This window comes from Salmo salar, chromosome 06 (assembly GCF_965601325.2).
Source record: "Salmo salar chromosome 06, fSalSal1, whole genome shotgun sequence".
NCBI lineage: Eukaryota > Metazoa > Chordata > Actinopteri > Salmoniformes > Salmonidae > Salmo > Salmo salar.
The window spans coordinates 51,112,900-51,138,140 of NC_138296.1; the positions used below are offsets into that span (position 1 = coordinate 51,112,900).

The 25,241-nt window shown below is 41.9% G+C and overlaps 1 protein-coding gene across 8 annotated transcripts in view; it reads right to left on the reverse strand.

The window, feature by feature from the left end:
- LOC106607418 (bromodomain-containing protein 4) overlaps nt 1-25,241 on the reverse strand; it is a 72,289-nt gene that overhangs the window by 38,240 nt on the left and 8,808 nt on the right. For 4 of the 8 annotated variants that reach the window (XM_045720671.2, XM_045720674.2, XM_045720673.2 and 1 more), the window contains 2 exons: nt 4,186-4,621; nt 1,978-2,115 (listed from right to left, as the gene is read on the reverse strand). In XM_045720671.2, the coding sequence (XP_045576627.2) occupies nt 1,978-2,115; nt 4,186-4,455 (408 nt within the window). In that variant the 5' untranslated portion in view covers nt 4,456-4,621. Of the gene's footprint in view, nt 1-1,977; nt 2,116-4,185; nt 4,622-17,300; nt 17,992-25,241 lie in introns of those variants that run through there. The other 4 variants (XM_045720667.2, XM_045720666.2, XM_045720665.2 and 1 more) reach the window with 2 other exon arrangements.

A 25,241-nucleotide genomic window follows, 5' to 3' on the forward strand; every position in this document is an offset into this window, starting at 1 on the left:
AAAATGGCTGTGTGATTATTTTTGGCAGGGTACTCTCCTGACAATCTAATGTTTTGCTTTCGCTGTAAAGCCTTTTTGAAATCGGACAATGTGGTTAGATTAACGAGAGTCTCGTCTTGAAAATGGTGTAAAATAATCATATGCTTGAGAAATTGAAGTTATAGCATTTGAGGTATTTGTATTTCGCGCCACGCGATTCCACTGGCTGTTGACTAGCGTCCCACCTCGCAAGCGTCCCACCTCGCCCAGGGAGGTTAACTACACATGGTTGATGATATTACTAGTTTATCTAGCCTGTCCTGCGTTGCATATAATCGATGCGGTGCGCATTCGCGAAAAATGACTCTTGTTTCTTTTAACTAGGGAAAATGTGTCACCTCTGCTGCAAACAGAGTCAGGCTATATGCAGCAGTTTGGGCCGCCTGACTCATTGCGAACTGTGAATACTAATTATTCCTAACAAAGACAGCCAACTTCGCCAAACAGGGGATGATTTAACAAAAGCACATTTGCGAAAAAAGCACAATCGTTGCACGACTGTACCTAACCATAAACATCAATGCCTTTCTTAAAATCAATACACAGAAGTATATATTTTTAAACCTGCATATTTAGCTAAAAGAAATCCAGGTTAGCAGGCAATATTAACCAGGTGAAATTGTGTCACTTCTCTTGCGTTCATTGCACGCAGAGTATGGGTATATGCAACAGTTTGGGCCGCCTGGCTCGTTGCGAACTAATTTGCCAGAATTTTACGTAATTATGACATAACATTGAAGGTTTTGCAATGTAACAGGAATATTTAGATTTAGGGATGCCACCCGTTAGATAAAATACGGAACGGTTCCGTATTTCACTGAAAGAATAAACGTGATAGTTTCCGGATTCGACCATATTAATGACCTAAGGCTCGTATTTCTGTATGTTATGTTATAATCAAGTCTATGATTTGATAGAGCAGTCTGACTGAGCGATAGCAGGCTCGTAAGCATTCATTCAAAACAGCACTTTCGTTTTGCCAGCAGCTCTTCGCTGTGCTTCAAGCATTGCGCTGTTTACGACTTCAAGCCTATCAACTCCCAAGATGAGGCTGGTGTAACCGATGTGAAATGGCTAGCTAGTTAGCCGGGTGCGCGCTAATAGCGTTTCAAACGTCACTCGCTCTGAGACTTGGAGTAGTTGTTTCCCTTGCTCTACATGGGTAACGCTGCTTCGAGGGTGGCTGTTGTCGATGTGTTCCTGGTTCGAGCCCTGGTAGGAGCAAGGAGAGGGACGGAAGCTATACTGTTACACTGGCAATACTAAAGTGCCTATAAGAACATCCAATAGTCAAAGGTATATGAAATACAAATCGTATAGAGAGAAATAGTCTTATAACTACAACCTAAAACTTCTTACCTGGGAATATTGAAGACTCATGTTAAAAGGAACCACCAGCTTTCATATGTTCACATGTTCTGAGCAAGGAACTTAAACGTTAGCTTTTTTACATGGCACATATTGCACTTTTACTTTCTTCTCCAACACTTTGTTTTTGCATTATTTAAACCAAATTGAACATGTTTCATTATTTATTTGAGGCTAAATTGATTTCATTGATGTATTATATTAAGTTAAAATAAGTGTTCATTCAGTATTGTTGTAATTGTCATTATTACAAATAAATAAATAAAATATTTTTAAAAAAATCGGCATCGGCTTTTTTTGGTCCTCCAATAAATGGTATCGGCGTTGAAAAATCATAAATCGGTCGACCTCTAGTACACAGATCTAGCACTACCTAGGAAAAAGCATCCATTCTAAAACAGTGTCCATTCTAAAAGTTAGCCAAACTCTAAATATATGTCTCTGATACTAACTATATGGGGTGCGGTGGTCATAAAATGAACCACCTCATTCAAATTGTCAGCACTTTCTATAGATTATATTTCTATGGTGGTGGTTGACAACAGCTACAGTGCATTACTGCATCGTTACCTTGTTGTAAATGTAGCAGTTGGTAAACATGGTATTGAAATCTTGAATACATTCTTGGGCGTTCCAGTAGTAGCTGTTCTCAAGTCGCTTCTTGATTGTTCCCATATCCATAGGAACTTTAATAATCTTGTAGTAGTCCTGAAATTTTTTATTTTTTTTAAAAGCAGAATTCAATTAAAAACAAGACAGTCACAGTCAGACAGAGGAATCTGCCAAGTGTGCATGTTGGGTGCTTGGGTGGTACAGCCACACAGAAACACTAGTAGAATAAATAATCCAAAAAAGAATAATAAAAAAAAAAAAAGAAGCTCTTTGGGGTGCAGAGTTGTAAGGGCGTGACCTAGAAAAGGGAAAACTAGCACTCACTGGAAATACTGCAAAGAAAAAGGTACCAGTGCACAAAGTCTGGAACCCTTAACAGCTTCTACCCCCAAGCCATAAGACAACTAAACAAGACCACTAAATAGCTAATCAAATGGCTACCCAGACTACCTGCATGTACCCTTTTTTGCACCAACTGTCATGCACTGACTATGGACATACACTGGACTCTACCCACAGACATAACACCCAAACAGCATGCGCACACATGCATACTGACGCCCCCCCCCCCCCCCACACACACACACACACCACACACACCACACACACACACACACACACACACACACACCACACCTGCTCTGCCTATTATCTATCCCGTTGCACAGTCACTTCACTCCTACCTACACTCTGGCCTGTTTATTAGGTATACCACACCATTCATGAAAAAGGTTCGCTCGTGGCCGTGGCTTGCTATATAAATCAGGCAGACAGGCATCCAGTTACTGTTTGATTGAATGTTAGAATGGTCAAAACGAGTGACCTAAGCAACTTGGAGCGTGGCATGATCATCGGTGCCAGGCGCGCCGGTTCGAGAAACCTCAGAAACGGCCGGCCTCCTGGGCTTTTCCGTGTCTAGGGTTCACAGAGAATACTGCGGGGGGGAAAAAAAAAAAAATCGAGTCAGCGGCAGTCCTGTGTGCGAAAACAGCTCGTTGACGAGAGGTCAATGGAAAATGGCAAGAATCGTGCAAGCTAACAGGCGGGACACAAACAGGTAATTAACAGCGCAGCACAACAGTTGTGGGCAGAATAGCATCTCGGAACGCACAACTCATCGGATGGGCTGTTGCAGCAGACGACCACACAGTGTTCCACTCCTATCAGCTAAAAACAGGAAGTAACGCTCCAATGGGCACGCAATCACCAACACTGGACAACCGAAGTGAAAAAACATTGCCTGGTCTGACGAATCCCGGTTCCTGTTGCGTCATGCTGATGGCAGAGTCAGAATTTAGTGTAAGCAGCATGAATCCATGGCCCCATCCTGCATGATGTCAACAGTACAGGCTGGTGGCGGTGGCGCAACATTTTGCTGGCACACGTTAGGCCCGTTGATACCAATTGAGCAACGATTCCATACCCTGAATAATTCAGACGGTTCAAACTGGTACTAGATGGTGTCCCTAATAAACTGGTCACTGAATGTATATGAACATCGCAACCTTAATTACCTTGTACATCGACTTGGTACTGGTACTCCCTGTATATAGCCATGTTACTTGGACTCATTGTTTCTCGTTATCCATTGTGTATTTAGTCCTCGTGTCACTACCCTCCCCCCAAAAAACGTAATTTGTTCTTTATCTTAACTCTGTTAGAAAAGGTCCCGTAACATTAAAATAGTTGAAAAAGGACCGTTAAGTAAGCATTTCCCTGTTGGTCTACAACTGATTTGATAAATAGAAATGCCACCCCAAAACATTTGTGCTGATGTCAAAATGAGGGACGTTGTACAACACAAATTCATCAACGTCACTAACCAATCAGAGTATCAAAGCCAATAACGGCTCTGGCCCAACCCTTCTGTATCTGGGAACAATCAGAACTTTCATTTTATAAAATGCCAGGGAGAAAAGCAAACCCAGACTCATGGTGGAGAAGAAACACTAGTGAGTGTGGCGTTTGGTCAGAGCGATGTGGATGGGTAGTCAAGATAGAGGTCTAAAGCAGGCTACACTCCAACCCAAACCTGCTCTGAAGACTATTTAGTGAATTCAACTTTTAAATTAAATAAACTTTCAAAGACTATTTTCAGGTCGTACGTTTCTCCTTTTCTAGTCCATATAGCGAGACACCACAGCCAGCCAGCAACACAACACTCACCGGCAGGTTCAGTTTGACAGCGTCGACGGGTGCCTGGAAGGGCCAGGAGAAGTGGTGCTTCCACAGGGTCTTCAGCACCACCTTCAGCAGGTACTGCAGCTGGTTGGTCTGCCGCTTGGGCTGCGACGGGTTGATGTACTCCGGGGGCGGCGGGTTAAACTCTGGCACGGTTGGTACATAGGTGGATGGCTGGGGCTGCCCCCCCTGGCTGCTACTACTGCTGCCCGACGAAGACATCTGCACTGTGGTTGCGTCCAGGCCGTCCCCCATTCTTGCAGAGGTGACAGGGGGCACGGGCACAGGGGCCGGAGCAGGGGTAAGGGTTGGGGTAGGGGCGGCGGTGGCCGCGGGACACCAGTTGTTTAGTCTCGACGGCGGCGTGGACGACTCCACTGAGAGAGCACCGATGATTCCATTGCACTCCTCACTAGGCTCTCTAGGAGAAGAGGGTGAGACAGACAGAAACAGTCATTAGCATCTCTGTCAGACATATAGGGTTGCAAAACTCCCTCTAATTTACCAGTTACCAGAATCTTCAGGTATTTTGGAGGCAACTTTAAGTAACAGGTGGCAACTTTGGTAATTTATACTTTAATAACTTTTTCATATATTGTATACATTTTTCTATCTGTGCCCATATTGTCCATGAGCTTCTAGTGGAAGCTGTCAGGTTCAAGAGTAAATAGCTCTTTTTTTCCACAACTGCCATCAGTTTGGCCCTAAAACATGTACAACAAAAGACAGACATAGTCAAATAAATAAAAGGTGTGTAAAAAAAAAGAATGCTGAAACCCTCAATGGTATTCAATAAGTTGATGGGATATATATTTAGGATAATGTTATACAGCTTTAAAAAAATAAGATTTTTGTAAAAAAGAAAAAGACATAAAGCCACCGAGGGCCAGAGATAATTACACAGCTGTGATTACCTGAAGTACCCAAAAAGGCCACTAGATGTCATCTGATAAAATTGCATATATTCCATGAAAGTTAACAAATTTAATGGTAGTTTACTGATAAACTTTGAATGTTTCCAGTAATATACCCTCCCCTTTGCAACTCTGTGGGTGGGTGACTCTGTGGGTGGGTATGCTACAGTTGCTAAACTCCTAAAGGCATGGGATGTAACGATTCACCAATAAGCATCGGTCCCAGATTCAAAATGTTGTAGATACAAATGGCCGGTTCACGTTGTATTACATTTTCTACCTTCTCAAAATCTAATCTATTGTAACAACTGATGAGTCCTCTCCTTCAGTTTCGAACTGCATGTAAGTGCGTTGACAGCCATTGATCCAACAGTAATTTTGCATGCCGATTAACCCCATGCAATATCAGTAGCCTAGTCAAACCGGGTGCTGTGCCCAGCTGCCTAACGCGAGGCAGGCTTGCGTGATAGGCTTTATTAGTTGAGTGACAACATATGTAATTTGCTAGGTAGGCTACTGTTATCTATACTCTGTTGAAAATTCTTTCACCCTAATAAAAAAGTAAACTACCGGAGAAATCTCATCAGGCTAATAACCTGCTGTAGGGGGCTTACAATATATTTCATTTGCAATCACTTTAACTCAATTAACCGGTGCCCCCACACATTGACTCTGTACCGGTACGCCCTGTATATAACCTCGCTTTGTTATTTTACTGCTGCTCTTCAATTATTTATTATTTCTCTTTTTAGGTATTTTTCTTAACTTTATTGTTGGTTAAGGGCTTGTAAGTAAGTAAGCATTTCACTGTAAGGTCTACTACACCTGTTGTATTCGGAGCATGTGACAAATAACATTTGATTTGATTTTGATCGTTCAGGTTCACTATCAGCAATAGTTCAGGTAGTTTTGCTTTAAACAGTCAGTCTATATGGCCATTATTAGAAAGAGAGTAAAGTTGATAATTTCATAACGAGGACAGCAATCACTTTTGCGAGGAGCACTGCATGGCCGAAGTGAGAGAACATCACTCCTTAAACTTCCAAACATTCAAAACCATTAGATTATGAGATACAGTGAAATCTAAAGTTGTCCTAGTGCATTCGGTAAGTATTTCGACCCCTTCTCTTTTCCCACATTTTGTTACGTTACAGCCTTATACTAAAATTGATTAAATCTACACACAATCCCCAATAACGACAAAGCAAAAACTGTTCTAAATTTAAAAAAAAAAAATATATATATATATATATATATATATATATATATATATATATATATATATATATATATATATATATATATATATATATATATATATATATATATATATATATATATATATATATATATATATATATATATATATATATATATATATATATATATATATATATATATATATATATATATATATATATATGAGCTCAGGTGCATCCTGTTTCCATTGATCATCCTTGAGATGTTTCTACAACTGTAGTACATTCAATTGATTGGACATGATTTGGAAAGGTCTCTATATAAGGTCCCACAACTGACAGTGCATGTCAGAGGAAAAACCAAGCCATGAGGTCGAAGGAATTGTCCATAGACCTCCGAGACAGAATTGTGTCGAGGCACAGATCTGGGTAAGGGTACCAAAGCATTCCTGCAGCATTGAAGGTCCCCAAGAACACAGTGGCCTCCATCACTCTTAAATGAAAGAAGTTTGGAACCAGCCAGACTCTTCCTCGAGCTGGCTGCCGTGCCAAACTGAGCTATCGGGGTAGAAGGTCCTTGGTCAGGCAGGTGACCAAGAACCCAATGGTCACTGACAGAGCTCCAGAGTTCCTCTGGAGAGATGGTTGTCCTTCTGGAACGTTCTCCCATCTCTGCAGCACTCCACAAATCAGGCATTATGGTAAAGTGGCCAGATGGAAGCCACTCTTCAGTAAAAGGCACATGACAGCCTGCTTGGAGTTTGCCAAAAGGCACCTAAAGGACTCAGACCACGAGAAACAAGATTGAACTCTCTGGCCTGAATGCCAAGCGTTACGTCTGGAGGAAACCTGGCACCATCCCTATGGTGAAGGATGGTGGTGGCAGCATCATGCTGCGGGCATGTTTTTCAGCGGCAGGGAGACTAGTCAGGCTTGAGGGAAAGATGAATGGAGCAAAGTGAGAGAGATCCTTGATGAAAACCTGCTCCAGAGGGTTCGGGACCTCAGACTGGGGAAGGGTCACCTTCCAACAGGACAAAGACCTTAAGCACAGCAAAGACATCGCAGGAGACACTTTGGGACAAGTCTCTGAATGTCCTTAAGTGGCCCAGCCAGAGCCCGGAATTGAACCCTATCAAACATCTCTGGAGAGAACTGAAAAAAGCTGTGCAGCAACACTCCCCATCCAACCTGACAGAGCTTGAGAGGATCTGCAGAGAAGAATGGGAGAAACTCCCCAAATCCAGGTGTGCCAAGCTTGTAGCGTCATACCAAAGAAGACTCAAGGCTGTAATCGCTGCCAAAAGGTGCTTCAACAAAGTACTGAGTACTCATGTAACTGTGATATTTCATTACACATTTATTTGGGGCAAACATTTCTAAACTTTTTTTTGCTTTGTCATTATGGGGTATTGTGTGTAGATTGAGGGGGGAAAATGTAATCCATTTTAGAATAAGGCTGTAACGTAACAATGTTGAATAAGTCAAGGGGTCGGAATACTGTTAATTAGTGACGGGTTAATTAGTGGGTGATGGTGATTTCAGAACCAGTGGAGTGGCAAAACTTAGGTTACATTGCCCCCCCTAATCTGATAGTGGTAGATATCTAGTCTCCCTTATGGCTCAGCTCAGGTGCTTACATAGTGCATACACCACAGACATTCACACACACAAATGTCAGCTCAGAGGCCCAGCTCATGAGCTCCATCAGCAGCAGATTTGACTTTACAATGGAAAATGTATGCGTTTATGCAACAAATGTTAGTTAAATTCTGTACAGGCCATCAGTCCTATATGCACAGTTTGCAGGTAGAGTACTGTAGTTTCCTAAATGTTTTGGGATTTCCCCATTCTACTCAGCGTGTGACATTTGAACCACAACAAGACAACACAGATATAACAAAAACCTGGTTTTCCATGGGAACACAACAGTTAGAGCAAATTAAAGTAAGACAACTGAGATCGTAGCCTATGATTCAAAAAGTAAGCTATATCATCTAAAATATCCAAGAAATGCATAATTTATATGTTGATGGTAACCTGTCAAACTAGGATCCAGAATTATCAGATGTATTTTTGCCCCTTCAGAGAACTTGCAGAATCTTTGTGCATATTGACCGTGGCTATATTATTCACAACCTGAGCAAGTGCGAACTCAAAAAAAAACACTTAGCTAGATTGCTAACTCTAACTATGATAGTGTTGCTATATAGCCATGTACGCTAAATGATTAATCTATCAGTAAATGTAGGCTACTGTCCTCCAAAAACTTTCCCGCGCTAGGCCTAGGCTACTTGATAGGCTTATTCACTGCGAATGGCGTGCTCTGCGGGCACATCAAAACCATAGGCTACCACACCCTACTCTGGTTGTAAAATGGTGCCATGAACGCAATATTATGGGGAGAAATAAATTATAAACTCACAGAAAGCTATGACACCTCACTAAGTAGTTGCTTTGAAAACTTGCATTTTGAGCAACGGTCATATGGTTGTGCTTCTCATGATGCATCTCCTCTGTGCGCAGCGGGGGAAGGGGGTGTGAGTGGCTCACTAATACAGCAGCCGACAGCAAAACAAGAACAGGCAGACACTTTCATGGCAGGAATCAACATAATGCACAGGCCATTACTGTTGACCAAATAATGGTTTTAGAACAATCTACAGGAACGTTGGGAAACTAATTACAAACGTATGCTAAATGCGTCGGTAAGAGGAAAGCAATGTGTGTCTGTAATTTTCGGTTTATCATCCCAGCGCTACCATCATGCCCCAAAACCTAACCACAAAAAAACCCTGTGTCATCGTCATCATGATCCCACATTCAATTACCGCACCTAAACTAGATGTGTTCTGTGAGCAGGTGCGTTGCAGGAAGATCAACCATCCCTGTTCTGAGCGCTGACCTTACAGGTTTCAGGGTTCTCCCCAAAGAATGCAAGAGAGGCGTTGCTCCACTTTGTGTAATATATATGGATTACTTTTGCTCTGGATTGGAGGAAATGGCAGTTACGGGTGTACAAAAACCCAAAAGGGGGGCACAGCCCTTCGGTCCCCCCCCACCCTTCATAAAATAAAATAAATAAAAAGGCTTTGTCTCTATCTGTCAGTTTGTGTGTGTCAGGGTTGGGGTTAATTCCATTTAAATTCCTGTCAATTCAAGGACTATACTGAAACTCTAGTTCCAATTCTGGTTTACTTTCTGAATGGACTAGAACTGAAATTGACCCCAACCCTGTGCGAGAGAGATCAGAGGTGGGGTTGTGGTTAGCCATCGCTGGGGTTTTGGCAGGGCCTGTGTGTGTTGCTGTAATGGTTTATGCGGGTCCCTGGTAAGACACAGACTATCCCATTCCTTGGAAGTCTCTGGTCTTTGGAGTGTTTCAGGATGTGGGAGGTTGTGTGTGTGTGTGTGTGTGTGGTGGCATCATCTGGCTGCTAGTGGAACCCAGTGTTCCCATGCCTCCTCTTGCCTCTCCCCTTCTTTTCCTTTCCCCTCCCAGGCTACTACGTCACAAGGCCAGTGTGTTGGAGACAGAGTACAAAGACACAGCAAAGTGTAGCAATGTGCCCAACCATAAAGTATTGATCATGAGGGGTTTTAGTTTAGAACTCTGGCCAGTCACACACACCAGTGTATGGATCTCACTCGAACTAACCACATTCCTGATGAGTCACCTTTCTGAGAAGTTAGCAGTTAACCAAGCACATGATCACTGCCTAGGCCTCCCTGGAGGAAACACACCCACACACACTGACTGACTGACCTCTGTATGGGATGACAACAGGAGAGAGGAATTTTAACTTGTCTGCTACTTGCCTTCCCATTCGGGTCAAAGCACCACCCAAAACAGTTAATTGAACGTTTCTTATAACAGAGTACAAACTTCCTGAATATAATGCTAGACATGTTACAGCACAGAGCTGCTGCTGATGACCAAATAGCGGCCTGCATTCAGAGACAAAGATCCACATAACGCCCTAGTGGAAAGCAGATTGGGAACAGTGGTGGCTTTGGTACTATGCAACTTTAAAGGAGGGAGAAGCTGGGGCTCCTCTGGCAATACATTTGGGTGGTACAGACAGTGTGTGTTGTGCTCGACTGAGGCAGCAGTACAAAAGAGGTCGACAGGGACAGACAATAGGAGCAAGCAGCAGTAGCAGCAGACATAAGGAAGGAACTGACAGGCCCTCCGCAAAGAACAGGGTCTTGCTCATTGGGGCACGCAACAGAAAACATTTTAAAATGTGTTTGTGTAATGAAAATTTGCACTTTCTCATTGGACATAATGGACAAATCCAGGACAGTTCCCTCCCTGTTTTAAACAGAAGAACACCACCCAGCTCCTAGACACAGGAGGACAGATATTGGGAGGTGTCTGTGGCAGGTACAGACTGTAGCAATGTGTTCGTTAGGTAGCTTCTAGCTAGCCACAACACCAGGCTGATGCTCCAGCTGGGCCAGGATGCAGTGTTTTCTGGGACCAGGAATCTACCGACGTATACCAGCACACACACCAGATGGTTCACAACAGCCAGGCAACAATGATCAGGAAATCCAGGGACACACACACAGTACAAAGTACACAATTTCTCCCCACTGTGTGCTATTGCTCCACTATTGGGTCTAGTTCAGTGTGATTACTTAAACCCTCAACTAACTGCTGACTGAACCTATTTGACCAGATAAGACACAGAGCAAACACGATAAGCTCAGGCAAAAAGGCCACACAAGTCCTGTTGGTTTTCACCAGGTTTTACGGCGGTTTCCCATGTTTGAAGAGATGTTTATTTAGCTATCCCCCTCCTTTTTTTTAACACCTAGGAATCATCCCAAATAGCACCCTATTCCTTATGTAGTGCACTACTTCTGACCAGTTCAAAAGAAGCGCACTATAGGGAATAGGGGGCCATTTGAGACGTGTTCCCTTAATCAGGTCTACTTGGGTCCATTCTCACCTTCCTACTTCACATAAGTGACAGTAACACGTTTGGTTTCAATTGGCAAGAGGAACCTTTTCACACTGGTAGTCCAACAGACAATGGACATGTATATGTCAAAAAGACTAATCTCACCAGGAATAGAAGTGGCTAATTGAGAAGCTGAGAAAGCCTCTGACCAATGCTTGATGGCCAAAACACATCTAAACTGTTTGGTCACTGGGGGGGGGGGGGGGCTCAGTCTTGGTGCATTACACAACCACACTTCAAAAGAAAACAGCATAAATACATAAATCGCTCTAATTCTTTCCTGATGCGGCCCAAAGGGCAACAACACCAGGGCCCGTATTCACAAAAAGTCTCAGGAGTCGGAGCGCTGATCTAGGATCAGTTTTCGATTATATGGATGGGGGGACCTCATCCGAGATCAGCACTGTCTCCTACTCTGATGCACTTTGTAAATATGACTCAGCAGATGCAGATTCCAACGAGTTGAATATAAATGCTGCCGCTGGCTGACTTCCTGCCTACCGGTGTGTGTGTCTTACCACACACCCCAACTGCTCTGGGCTCTGGAACAGTTGACCTTTGACCTGGACAAACATCACCACAGACTGCCGAGGAATGTTGGGAGAGAGGGGAGGAGGTGGCTCTGGTTATCGAGGGGCCTAGTCGTAGCCAGGAAATCAGGATCTGTCAGTGACTGTCACTTGAAAAGGGAAATCGTGTCCTAAATGGCACCCTATTCCCTATATAGTGCACTACTTTTTGACCAGCGTCACAGGGAATAGGGTGCCATTTGGGACACACACCTCATGTCAGGTTACAAAATAGATGTACTGTATCTACTAGGCTAATCTATTCCATCAAGAAAGTAAATAATCATTCACGTTTTCCTCCCGAGTGGCGCAGCGATCTAAGGCACTGCATCTCAGTGCTAGAGGCGTCACTACAGACAGACACCCTAGTTCAAATCCAGGCTGCATCACAACCGGCCGTGATTGGGAGTCCCATAGGGCGGCACACAATTGGACCAGCATTGTCCAGGTATGGCCGGTGTAGGTCGTCATTGCAAATAAGAATTTGTTCTTAATTGATTTGCCTAGTTAAATAAAGGTTAACCTCTTACATCTAGACGTTCCGCTAGCGGAACACCTGCTCCAATATCCAATGATAGGCGTGGCGCGAATTACAAATTCCTCAAAAATACAAAAACTTCAATTTTTCAAACATATGACTTTCACAGCATTTTAAAGACGAGACTCTCCTTTATCTAACCACACTGTCCGATTTCAAAAAGGCTTTACAGCGAAAGCAAAACATTAGATTGTCAGCAGAGTACCCAGCCAGAAATAATCAGACACCCATTTTTCAAGCTAGCATATAATGTCACAAAAAACAAAACCACAGCTAAATGCAGCACTAACCTTTGATGATCTTCATCAAATGACACACCTAGGACATTGTTATACAATACATGCATGTTTTGTTCATATTTATATCAAAAACCAGCTTTTACATTAGCATGTGACGTTCAGAACTAGCATACCCCCGCAAACCTCCGGTGAATTTACTAAATTACTCACGATAAACGTTCACAAAAAACATAATTATTTTAAGAATTATAGATACAGAACTCCTTTGTGCAATCGAGGTGTCCGATTTTAAAATAGCTTTTCGGTGAAAGCACATTTTGCAATATTCTGAGTAGATAGCCCAGCCATCACGGCTAGCTATTTAGACACCCACCAAGTTTAGCCCTGACCAAACTCCGATTTACTATTAGAAAAGTTTGATTACCTTTGGTGTTCTTCGTCAGAATGCACTCCCAGGACTGCTACTTCAATAACAAATGTTGGTTTGGTTCAAAATAATCCATTGTTATATCCAAATAGCGGCGTTTTGTTCGTGCGTTCAAGACACTATCCGAAGTGTAAATAAGGGTCACGCGCACGACGCATTTCGTGACAAAATATTTCTAAATATTCCATTACCGTACTTCGAAGCATGTCAACCGCTGTTTAAAATCAATTTTTATGCCATTTTTCTCGTAAAAAAGCGATAATATTCCGACCGGGAAAGCGTGTATACGTACAAAGAGAGAAAATAAAAGCATGGGATCCCCTCGTGCACGAGCCTGAGTCTCACAGTACAGTGACCAGCCACTATCCAAACGCGCTACTTTTTTTCAGCCAGAGCCTGCAAAGCCACGATTCAGCTTTTTGCCGCCTTCTGAGAGCCCATGGGAGCCGTAGGAAGTGTCACGTAACAGCAGAGATCCCCTGTATTGGATAGAGATAATCAAGAAGGGCAAGAAATTGTCAGACAGGGCACTTCCTGCATGGAATCTTCTCAGGTTTTAGCCTGCCAAATGAGTTCTGTTATACTCACAGACACCATTCAAACAGTTTTAGAAACTTTGGAGTGTTTTCTATCCAAAGCTAATAATTATATGCATATTCTAGTTTCTGGGCAGGAGTAATAATCAGATTAAATCGGGTACGTTTTTTATCCGGCCGTGAAAATACTGCCCCCTAGCCATAACAGGTTAAATAAAACATTTAAAACACCTGGGGAGGGGAGGTAGCTGCAGCCAGTAAGAAAGTAGGCCAGAGGATCCCACTCTACACAACAGTGCAGTAAGAGACATGCAGCTACAAAGTAGGTCCGAAATGGCTAAAAAAGTGGACTACTTGTGACTAGGGAAGTGACCCCCAAAAAATGTGTGTTTAAACTGCAAAACACATTTTTACATAGTTTTTCCGTAAAAATTCCATATGTGAATTCACAACGCAGCGGTGCTGCTGCCAGCATTGGTTTGGGTCTCACAGTGCATCTGTTTCAGATGGTTAAGCATTGCACCTGTACTACTATTACTTTATCTCAATTCCACATCGCAAAGTTTGCATTTCATTTAACTTCACAGTATTGCCAAACAGGACTTCACTGCTGTCACTTGCCTTCCTCTGCCATTTCCCCAACTTAAACAGTGATGACAGTGGTGGAGACTCCAAAAATAATTGATTCCACTACTCCTTGCACGTCAACTCCCAGTGTCCACCACCATTTCTGCCTGTTATCATTAAATTCCCCTAGGAATCGACTCCTAAGATTCTTTACTTTTGGAACGGAGGAGACTGATTAGTTGCCGTACTTCAGAGAACACTCGCATCTTTCATAGCAAGCTAGCGAGGGACAGAGAGAGAGGGGAGGGGCACAGTATAGGCAGGTCAGCCACCAGGCAGACAGTCAGAAGACCCAGCTATCGGCAATCAAAAGTACTCTTCATTCTGGAATTTCATATTGGACACAAACTGTAGTGAACGATAGCCATGCCACAAAATCTGAATTGTATCATTCTGAAACATTGGAGAAATAAACTATTGGTTTGATGATGCTGAGGGAAATACACAGCCTATAGACTAATGGGCCTAGCCTATTTCATTTTAACTCTTTCCGTCAGTCCAAGACATTGAATCTACAGTATGTTGTGCGTCAGACAGTGGAATGAACCGTCACATCTTCACCCAGTGGGGGTCCGCAATGAGCACAGCATGCTTTCGGTCAGCCTGGCCAGGATTTAGGCTACGTCTTTGTCCCAAATAATGCCCCATTCCCTACATCAGGGATCGTCAACTAAATTCAGCCGGGGGACTGAATTTTTTTATATTTTTTTATTGAGCGGATGGTTGAGGGGCCAGAACATAATTACAAATAATTAGTATACTGCAAATTGACCACAAGAAGCCCAAACACATAATATTTGACGAAAACAATTATTTCAAACCGTGTTAATTACTAAATTAAAATCAATTGGAGGTGATTTCCTGGTGTTTTTATTTCCAACAATGAAAATGCAACAAAAATATTTGGAAACTTGGGGGGCCAAATAAAACCACTCGCAGGCCACCAGTTGGGGAATCCTGCATTACATATGGAACTACTGTGGACCAGGGACGCAGTGCCATTTGGGACGCAAACTAACTCTCACTTCAGCTGAGCACTGCTCTCACCTACGTGCATGCAGGCTCATGCACACATCTGGCATGCCATTCATGGAACACAAACCCACTTTTTTGAGGGGGCCCAACTGAGTCAGAAGCATGCGTCATGTCTGACTGTTCAGAGTCCTCCTCTCTACTGGCTGTGTGTGCTGTGGGGCTCTGTAGAGGCAAGCAGGCTTCCTCTGAGTGACTCAACACCACACACACACTAGGTTGAGCGATATTTGGGGAGACCTATTCCACGATATGCTACTCCAAATATTGCAGATATCTGATATTATCATTTTGCATTGTTGGTGACAAAATAATTCCACTGTGCTTATTTATGATAGTATAGTCGCCTTCTCATTAAAAAAAATACACGCATGACAAAAAAAATAAAGGCTTTATTCATTTAGACTTCATATTGATACATACTGATAAAACTGCACAGTTTTGATTTGTCAAGTTCAAATATCACCAATATTTAATATTATCATATAGTCTATCAGCCCAACCCTAACACACATACACACACACACTGCTGCTTACATTAAATCAGGTTGGTTGTGTTTGGTCGAAGTCACAGAACACTGTGGTGAAACACTCCCAGTGACAATCTCCATCTCTGACTGACTGAGCATCTACGTGCACCAAACACACAGGGTGGTGCTCAACAGGAGCGAAAAGTTTCAATACACAAAATAATCTGTTTATAGTGGACAAAAAGCCAGGACGAAAGGGTTAGGAGAACACACACCAAGACTGGAGAGGAGAGAGTGACAACACTCACATATGAGTCACTATATAAACAAAACACAGACCTGGAGATAAAGGAACCCCCTTGCTCTCTTTCTCCCTCCCTTCCTCACAGGCTGAACTCACAGGGCCAATTCATTCACCAAGGCATTTCCTGGAATCAGTATACATTTCCCCCCAAAAATAGCCCTGCTGCCACAAATACAACCCACTCTCTCTGTAACCCACCCTTCCCCCCCACACCGATGGCCCTTCAGGAGAATTACTGGCAGAATGGTGGCTAACAATCAATCCTCTGAACCAATGATTTCCACAGGCTTTCAACTAATAGGCTACTTCAGAGAAAATGACACATTAATAGGTAATATTTGAGAATGATGTCCACAAACAAAAATACTTCTTTCTCTGTAAACTGGAGCTCTCCATTTCAGTTCCACATTTTAGATTAGGTGACCTTAATACAGTACAAATGTAAGCTGTAGGCTTAGTTTATGTACACTGAATAAAAAAAACTAAACGCAACATGTAAAGTGTTGGTCCCCATGTTTCATGAGCTGAAATTAAAGATCCTACAAATTTTGCAAACGCACAAAAAGCTTGTTTCTCAAAATTTGTGCACATCCCTGTTAACATTTTTACTTTGCCAAGATAAGATAATCTATCCACCTGACAGGGGTGGCATATCAAGAAGCTGATTAACCAGCATGATCATTACACAGGTGCACCTTGTGCTGGGGGCAATAAAAGGCAACTAAAAGGTTTAGTTTCTTCACAACACAATGCCACAAATGTCAAATGTTGAGGGAGCGTGCAATTGGCAGGAAAGTCCATCAGAGCTGTTGCCAGAGAATTTAATGTTCATTTCTCTACCATAAGCCTCCGCTTATGGTAGAGAATTTGTTAGAATGTCCAACCGGCCTCACAACCGCAGACCACTTGTATGGCGTCGGGTTGGCAACCGGTTTGCTGATGTCAACGTTGTGAACAGAGTGCCCCATGGTAGCAGTGGGGTTATAAGCAGGCATAAGCTAAGGACAACGAACACAATTGCATGTTGTCGATGGCAATTTGAATGCACAGAAATACCGTGACGAGATCCTGAGATCACCATTCTTTTTTTTTTTTTAAAGGTATCTATGACCAACAGATGCATGTGTGTTCCCAGTTAAGTGAAATCTATAAGTTTAGGGCCTAATGAATTTATTTAAATTGACAGATTTCCTCCTATCAACTGTAACTCAGTAAAATCTTGAATGGGAAACATGAGGGAAGACTTTTTTTTAATCTCTATCGGCCAAACGTTACCTTTTCACAGAGACAGAAGAATAATGTGCAATTTTTTCCAAGAGGGCATCCAGAGTCTGAAAATCCAGCAGATCGTTAGATTTAGCATGCATCTTGTAATCCATCTAGAAGCTTCCCCCAACACAAAGCAAAAAAAGAAAACCGGAGAAGTTTGGCTCCCTTTCTCTCCTTTTTCCACAAACACAGGAAGAGAGAAATCGGTTCTTTTCAAGGTTCCAATATAAATCCGTTTCACAAAATCCATTAACAATAATCCACACACATGATTAATCCATAGATCCAGGTTTAAGTGAGGGGTATTCCTTGAAAAAAACACACAAAAAAAGAAAAGGGCCAGGGAGCGGGGTAAGATTGAGCCTGTTGAGGCCTGGCTGGAGCCGGCTGGCTGAGTTAGCTGTGTGTGCCGGTCTCCTTCACTCGACCCCCTCCCCCTCTCAGCAGCAATACAACGGCCCAGTAGCCACAGGCTCCTTGCCCCATTGTGTGTCCACCCCGGGCCTCCCCCCTCACAAGCAGTAAGTATGAGAAAGGAAGGAGAGCGCTCCGGTAAATTTTTTTTATATATCCAGGAAGAGAGTTTGCTTCTTTCCTTTCTCTCGTAGCTCTTCTCTCTCTCAAACACACACACAGCAAGCGGCGTGCATTGGTTATTCAACACTGAAATGGCTCGGCTGTTTCGCTTCCTCATTGAGCGCTAGTCTCAGCCCACAGCTTGTTACCCCTCCCTCCCTCTCCCTCCACCCCTCCCTTTTCTTTTCCCCATCAATAGCTTGAGGTCCCTCCCTCCCTCTCTCTCTCCCTCCCTCCCTCCACACCTTTGACACACCACCATTCTTCCCTCCCTCCTTCCATAACACCCTGCCCCTCCCCCACTCGCTGTTCTCCTTTCGGGCTGATCTTGTGAACCAAAGCCTGTTTACCCCCACCAAACCAAGGGCTACCTTATCTACTGCTCTCGCTCCTTCTCCCTACATCCCTCCCTCCCTCACCACCACACCGCTGCTGCACGCGCACTCACACGCAGCACGTCTAGACTAGGCCAAAAAACAAAAGCATCCACGCCGGCCAGGCTTTTGTCAATGCAGAGAGAAAAAGAAAAGAAACAACGAGAGGGAGAGAGAGATATGTAAGACAGTGCTATAAGAAGGGGAGGATCGAGCTTTTCATTTCTTCGCCACAAGGCCAGCGGCCACCGCTGCTAAATTGTAAATAAAACATTTTGGGATGGTAAACATTTTCAGAGTAAACTTAAGCGAGATAAAGTATGTAGAAGATAATGGAGCTACACGTTTCTTAAATAAGGTAACCTTTGAGAACTAACAATAACCAAAATAAAAACTACAGTCAGGGAGAATCTAAAATTCTCAAAACGACATGGGGCCTCCATTGAATTTGTTATGTTTGAGTCACCCGCATAGCATAAGAACACAGTGTAAACTAGAGGTCGACCAATTATGATTTTTCAACGCCGATGCCGATTATTGGAGGACCAAAAAAGCCGATGCCGATTAAATCGGCCGATTTAAAAAAAAAAAATGTTATTTATTTATTTGTAATAATGACAATTACAACAATACTGAATGAACACTTATTTTAACTTAATATAATACATCAATGAAATCAATTTAGCCTCAAATAAATAATGAAACGTGTCCAATTTGGTTTAAATAATGCAAAAACAAAGTGTTGGAGAAGAAAGTAAAAGTGCAATATGTGCCATGTAAAAAAAGCTAACGTTTAAGTTAGGACTATTTCTCTCTATACGATTTGTATTTCATATACCTTTGACTATTGGATGTTCTTATAGGCACTTTAGTATTGCCAGTGTAACAGTATAGCTTCCGTCCCTCTCCTCGCTCCTACCTGGGCGAGAACCAGGAACACATCGACAACAGCCACCCTCGAAGCAGCGTTACCCACGTAGAGCAAGGGAAACAACTACTCCAAGTCTCAGAGCGAGTGACGTTTGAAACGCTATTAGCGCGCACCCGGCCAACTAGCTAGCCATTTCACATGGGTTACACCAGCTTAATCTCGGGAGTTGATAGGCTTGAAGTCAAACAGCGCAATGCATTGCGAAGAGCTGCTGGCAAAACGCACTAAAGTGCTATTTTGAATGAATGCTTACGAGCCTGCTGGTGCTCAGTCAGACTGCTCTATCAAATCATAGACTTAATTGTAATATAATAACACACAGAAATACGAGCCTTAGGTCATTAATATGGTAGAATCCGGAAACTATCATCTCGAAAACAAAACGTCATTCCTGTTACATTGCACAACCTTCAATGTTATGTCATAATTACGTAAAATTCAGGCAAATTAGTTCGCAATGAGCCAGATGGCCCAAACGGTTGCATATACCCTGACTGCGTGCAATGAACGCAAAATGACACAATTTCACCTGGTTAATATTGCCTGCTAACCTGGATTTCTTTTAGCTAAATATGCAGGTTTAAAAATATATACTTCTGTGTATTGATTTAAGAAAGGCATTGATGTTTAGGGATAGGTACAGTCGTGCAACGATTGTGCTTTTTTCGCAAATGCGCTTTTGTTAAATCATCCCCCGTTTGGCGAAGTTGGCTGTCTTTGTTAGGAAGAAATAGTATTCACAGTTTGCAACGAGCCAGGCGGCCCAAACTGCTGCATATAGCCTGACTCTGTTTGCAAGAGAAGTGACACATTTTCCCTAGTTAAAAGAAATTCATGTTAGCAGGCAATATTAACTAAATATGCAGGTTTAAAAATATATACTTGTGTATTGATTTTAAGAAAGGCATTGATGTTTATGGTTGGAGCAACGTGTACCTAAGCGATTATATGCAACGCAGGACAGGCTAGATAAACTAGTAATATCATCAACCATATGTAGTTAACTAGTGATTATGATTGATTGTTTTTTATAAGATAAGTTTAATGCTAGCTAGCAACTTACCTTAGCTTCTTACTGCATTCGCGTAACCTCGTGGAGTGCAATGTAAAGCAGGTGGTTAGAGCGTTGGACTAGTTAACCATAAGGTTGCAAGATTGAATCCCCGAGCTGACAAGGTAAAAATCTGTCCTTCTGCCCCTGAACAAGGCAGTTAACCCACCGTTCCTAGGCAGTCATTGAAAATAAGAATGTGTTCTTAACTGACTTGCCTAGTTAAATAAAAGATCGGGGGAAAAAAATGTTTTTAATGGAGAAAAAAAATGGAACAAATAAAAATACTAAATATTAAAATTCAGCCAAATCGGCGTCCAAAAATACCGATTTCCGATTGTTATGAAAACCTGAAATCGGCCCTAATTAATCGGCCATTCCAATTAATCGGTCAACCTCTAGTGTAAACCATGGCAAAATGTGTAGAAGTGCATCAAATTAGCTTTAAAACCACCAACATTTTGTCTCCGTGGCCAATAGGTAGGCCTTTAAAAAGATTGGTCAGAGACGGCGCCGTTGCCTGAAATAAATCCTGCTTGAAACAGTGGATATTTATCTCCCACAAACTGATATCAACTCAGACACGGGGGAGAAATTTGGCACGACACAGGCTGTTCAAACATACTGCCCAACAATATACTGTGGAATAATGGAATTCCCACACAAGTTAACAGAAAGGCATCCCTTGCTTTACGAGCATAATAAAACACTTGTAAGCAAATAGTCATTTCATTCAAGGCTGTGTGTGTTTGTGGGAGAGTGTGACACACACAGCTACAGCGTTCCCCAGAAGACAGTTAATCTCCTCCCCCCCTGTAAAGCAGCCAGCCATCTGTCTCCAGAAACAGTGATTCACCTCATCATGACCCATTAAAATGACACCAATCAGTGTGTGGAGCGTACCTCGTACCTACTGTCTACCAAATAACATGATGATGACAAGAGACCACGTCACATACAACTGGAGAGAGAGAGCGAGAGAGAAAATTAAGGGAGGGCATGACAGAAAGAATGACAGAGCAGAAGTAAAGGGAGAGATCACCCATGTCCAGAGAGATGGATTGCAGGAGAGAGAGAGAGAATGAAGCCTGCTGTAATTAAGACCAGGGTGTCTGAGGGTACAGAAGTACCAGGGTTTCAGTTATGAAAATGTGGCACCAGACACTTGACCAGCAGCATTTTAATTTACAGGACATTTGAGAAATTTACCGGACCCATATGCATTGGGTCCGTAACCTGATTAGGGTGTCCACCCACAGTGCTCAGAATGACAGAAATCACATTTAGATTATGGTGATTCATCTTAACAGAACATTCAAGTCGAGGATGCAAGGATGTGTCCTTTCCTTGCACCTTGAAGATGTTAGAATAACTGACCACATTTACTTTTCCTCAGCCAACAAGACTTGTAGGAACAGAAAAATCACTAGCCTATGCATAGGCAAAGCCTGAGTTGTTTGGGGAAGCAAATGTTCCCCATAGAAATGCACCTTTATAATAAAGCATTCCATTAATCATCGCATTTGCAGACTGATGTAAGATAATCTACTCATCACATTACGAATAGTAGGCTAGATAGTCATAATTTAGGCTAATAGAACACAATCACTCTTCGCAAAAAAGACCGTTCAATGCATGGCTGAGCGCAGATAGTGTAGAGGCCTGGGCTATATCAGAAACGTTTCATCTTTCTTTCGACCGAAAAAACACATTTCATGCAATTCTACTAAACTTTGTGACTGGAGATATTAGCAGAATCTTTTTGAATACGACAAATGACAGGGTAGCCTACGGTGCTGACACTGACCAACAGATCAGTAAAAACGACGTTGTCCATATAATAGGCCTACGAGAAGGGGAGATACAAATAGAATGACATCGATCTAAACTAGAGGAAGTTATTGTCCAAAAACAAACAGTGGCACTGACCCAACAATGAGAGTGAAAATGTGCTGTTCGCACTCACCGGGGATATGGCCAATGCACTCCGCTGGTCTACTGTTGTTCGCTCAATCAAGTGTTTTGATATCTGTCCTTTTTTTAGTTTAGTGTATTTTCTTTGTCTTCTCTTTACAGCAGTAGCCATTTGCTTTCCAAACTATGTTATGCCCCGATTTAATTTGGAAATATTGAGATATGCCTGGCTGGGCCTATACTTCACTGACAGGTGCAACTCAATAATATATTTGCTATTTGCAGCACGTGCTGCACCAATTGCGTGCGCTGCCTTTCCTTCCGATTGTAAGCAATGTGACTGTAGGCAAAACATTTACTTATTTTGAAGGCTAGGGGAAGCTAATGATCCTCTGTGGCCAAATCATGTTTTATTAGCCTATTTTGAATAATTTTATTTATTTATTTTGGTATAGACAAGAGTAGGCTAATAAGGCAATATAATACAATTTACTTAGGGAAAGCTTAGCTTCCCCTAGCCTTATGGATGCGCCGCCTATGAGCCTATGTGAACTTACTATCCACCATAGTAGAAAAGTTTACATATTCTATTGGTCAGCTTGTCGAGAAAGAAATAGCCTAAACAAACTCTGGTACGATAGATCCCAAATTCATACAACCAGTAGGTCTAAGCTTCATAAAAATTAAAAAGCCATTAATATTTTTTTCCTTCTTCTCCCTGACAAGTGGCCTGTTCCAATTTTATTTATCTTCTTTTCCTATAATTTTTAAATGGACAAAAGCTGGCTATTACCAGCTAACGAAAACCCTGAGTAGTAGAGTGAGCAGTTGGTGCAGCACGTGCTGCAAATAGCAAATATATATAATTTAAAAAACAACAAGAATGTTTTTTTTAACTGCACTGCCCCTTTAAAGTGTGTGTGTTTCGTGCGGTGGGGGTGATTGATCTGCACATGTGCCATCACCGGTAGCACAAGCTTTATATGTCCAAACTCAGAATCACATAGTATTTGCAAAAATAACATGGTCACTAACTGTGGTAAAACAACAATTGGGTTGCCGATTTTTCTGCATTGATCACAAGTCCCATCAGGTAGCCTGATTTCAGATGTCATATAAACAGGATTAATAGAGATTGTTCTTCTTGCAAAGCATGTAAATGTTTTAATTGAACTTTGATCCTCCACAATCGTATTATTGTGTGCATGTAACCATGCTCTCTTTCTCTCCCTTCCTCTCTCTCACTTTCCATCTTTCTTTTCCTCTCGCTCTCTTTCTCGCTTGCTCTTGCATAACACACATTAATAATGTGATTTAGGTCAATTGAACAGTGAACAAATGGTCTGACAGACAACGATATCTGTTGCACACAATACATTTCTACCTGAACATTTGTTCTGTGACGTTGCACTCCCACGGAAAAGAGCCTTGATCTGTGCCTCAGAGCCATGAGGTAAATGTGTCCCAGGGGTATTGTTCAGTTGGTTTAAAGGGGCAGTGCAGTTAAAAAACATGATTCTTGTTGTTTTTTAAATTATATTTCTACACCGAGGTTGAAATAACAGTCTGAAAATGTGAAAATTATGATATGCCCTTTTTGTGTAAGAGATGTTTGGAGAAAAAAAAAAGCCTGGAATTTCAGCCTGTTCGTGTGGGATGGAACTTTTGTTCCACATCATTACGTCACAATGTGATCTGAGTAAGGGGGCGGGCTCTAGACCATCCTATCAGCCAATCAAGGCTGTGTATATAAATATCTTCATATTTGTTTCTTAACACCTACACAATTAGACTGCGCATTTCAAGGGTCAAAGGAGAATCGGGTAGCGCTGGGCGATACATTTGAGTTAATCTAATTCATTTGATGTATGTTTAGCGCGATATTCCAAATGCCTGTATCGCAAGAATCAAGCTCGGGATGTCTTTTTGGTCACATCTCCACCTGTGCCACGTGCTCCTTCCCATTTACACACATGAACACACAACATCTGCAATAAGCATAAAGCACAATTATATAAGGAATTGGCAACTGGTTCTCAATCTGAGAAATATGGTAGGACACTTGATTTCAACATCTGAACAAAGTGGACAGGCTAGCATGCTGTTCAAACAGTTGAGGACAGACAGAAGGGTGTGTTCATAACAATTCAACTGTTCTACCTTGTCAGTTAGCAAATAGACCCAAGTTGGCTAAACTTGAAATAGAAAGATTAGCTGGCTGCTCACTAGCACGTGGGCTTGTGCTTGAGAAATTGATTATGAGACCTGTGTTAATGTTCTATAATGCCTGCAGTGCTACAAGTTAGCCATTATTAGTGAATGTGCATTGTGCATGGCTCTGCTTAACTTTATAACAAAAAGGGCATTTTCATTAACAGACTTGAAAGCCAGATAAGTGATTATTTCAACAACAAAAAAGCAGGTTAAACTTTATTATAAAATAATGAAGTTATTATGGTTGCGGATGGCTCAGATTTAGCCTAGGCTACATAAAGTGGTAGACAAACACATGCACACACAGACAGGGGCATTCCTGTGCTTTTGCCACTTCAGCAAGTTGAAGGACAATATGTATCACTTACGCATTTTGTTAATGTCTTATGCCAATCTTTGGCAAATTAATGGATTTTCTAATCAATTCAATACATTTACAGTGGGGCAAAAAAGTATTTAGTCAGCTACCAATTGTGCAAGTTCTCCCACTTAAAAAGATGAGAGGCCTTTTCATCATAGGTACACGTCAACTATGACAGACAAAATGAGAAGGGGAAAAAAATCCTGAAAATCACATTGTAGGATTTTTTATGAATTTATTAGCAAATTATGGTGGAAAATAAGTATTAAATAAATAAAAAATCCTCAATCTACAAACAATACCCCATATTGACAAAGCAAAAAAAGGGAAAGAATTTTTTGCGAATCTATAAAAATAAAATATCATATAGATTTTTATTTTTTATAAGTTTAAGCTTATTAACCCCATAGAGTCTAAGACTTGAATTTGGCTGTACTGCTATTTGCCCATAGAAACACATTGAATACCCGATTCATACATGGAAAAACAGACAGTCAAAAAATAAATCAAAGGGAAGTTTGTTTTT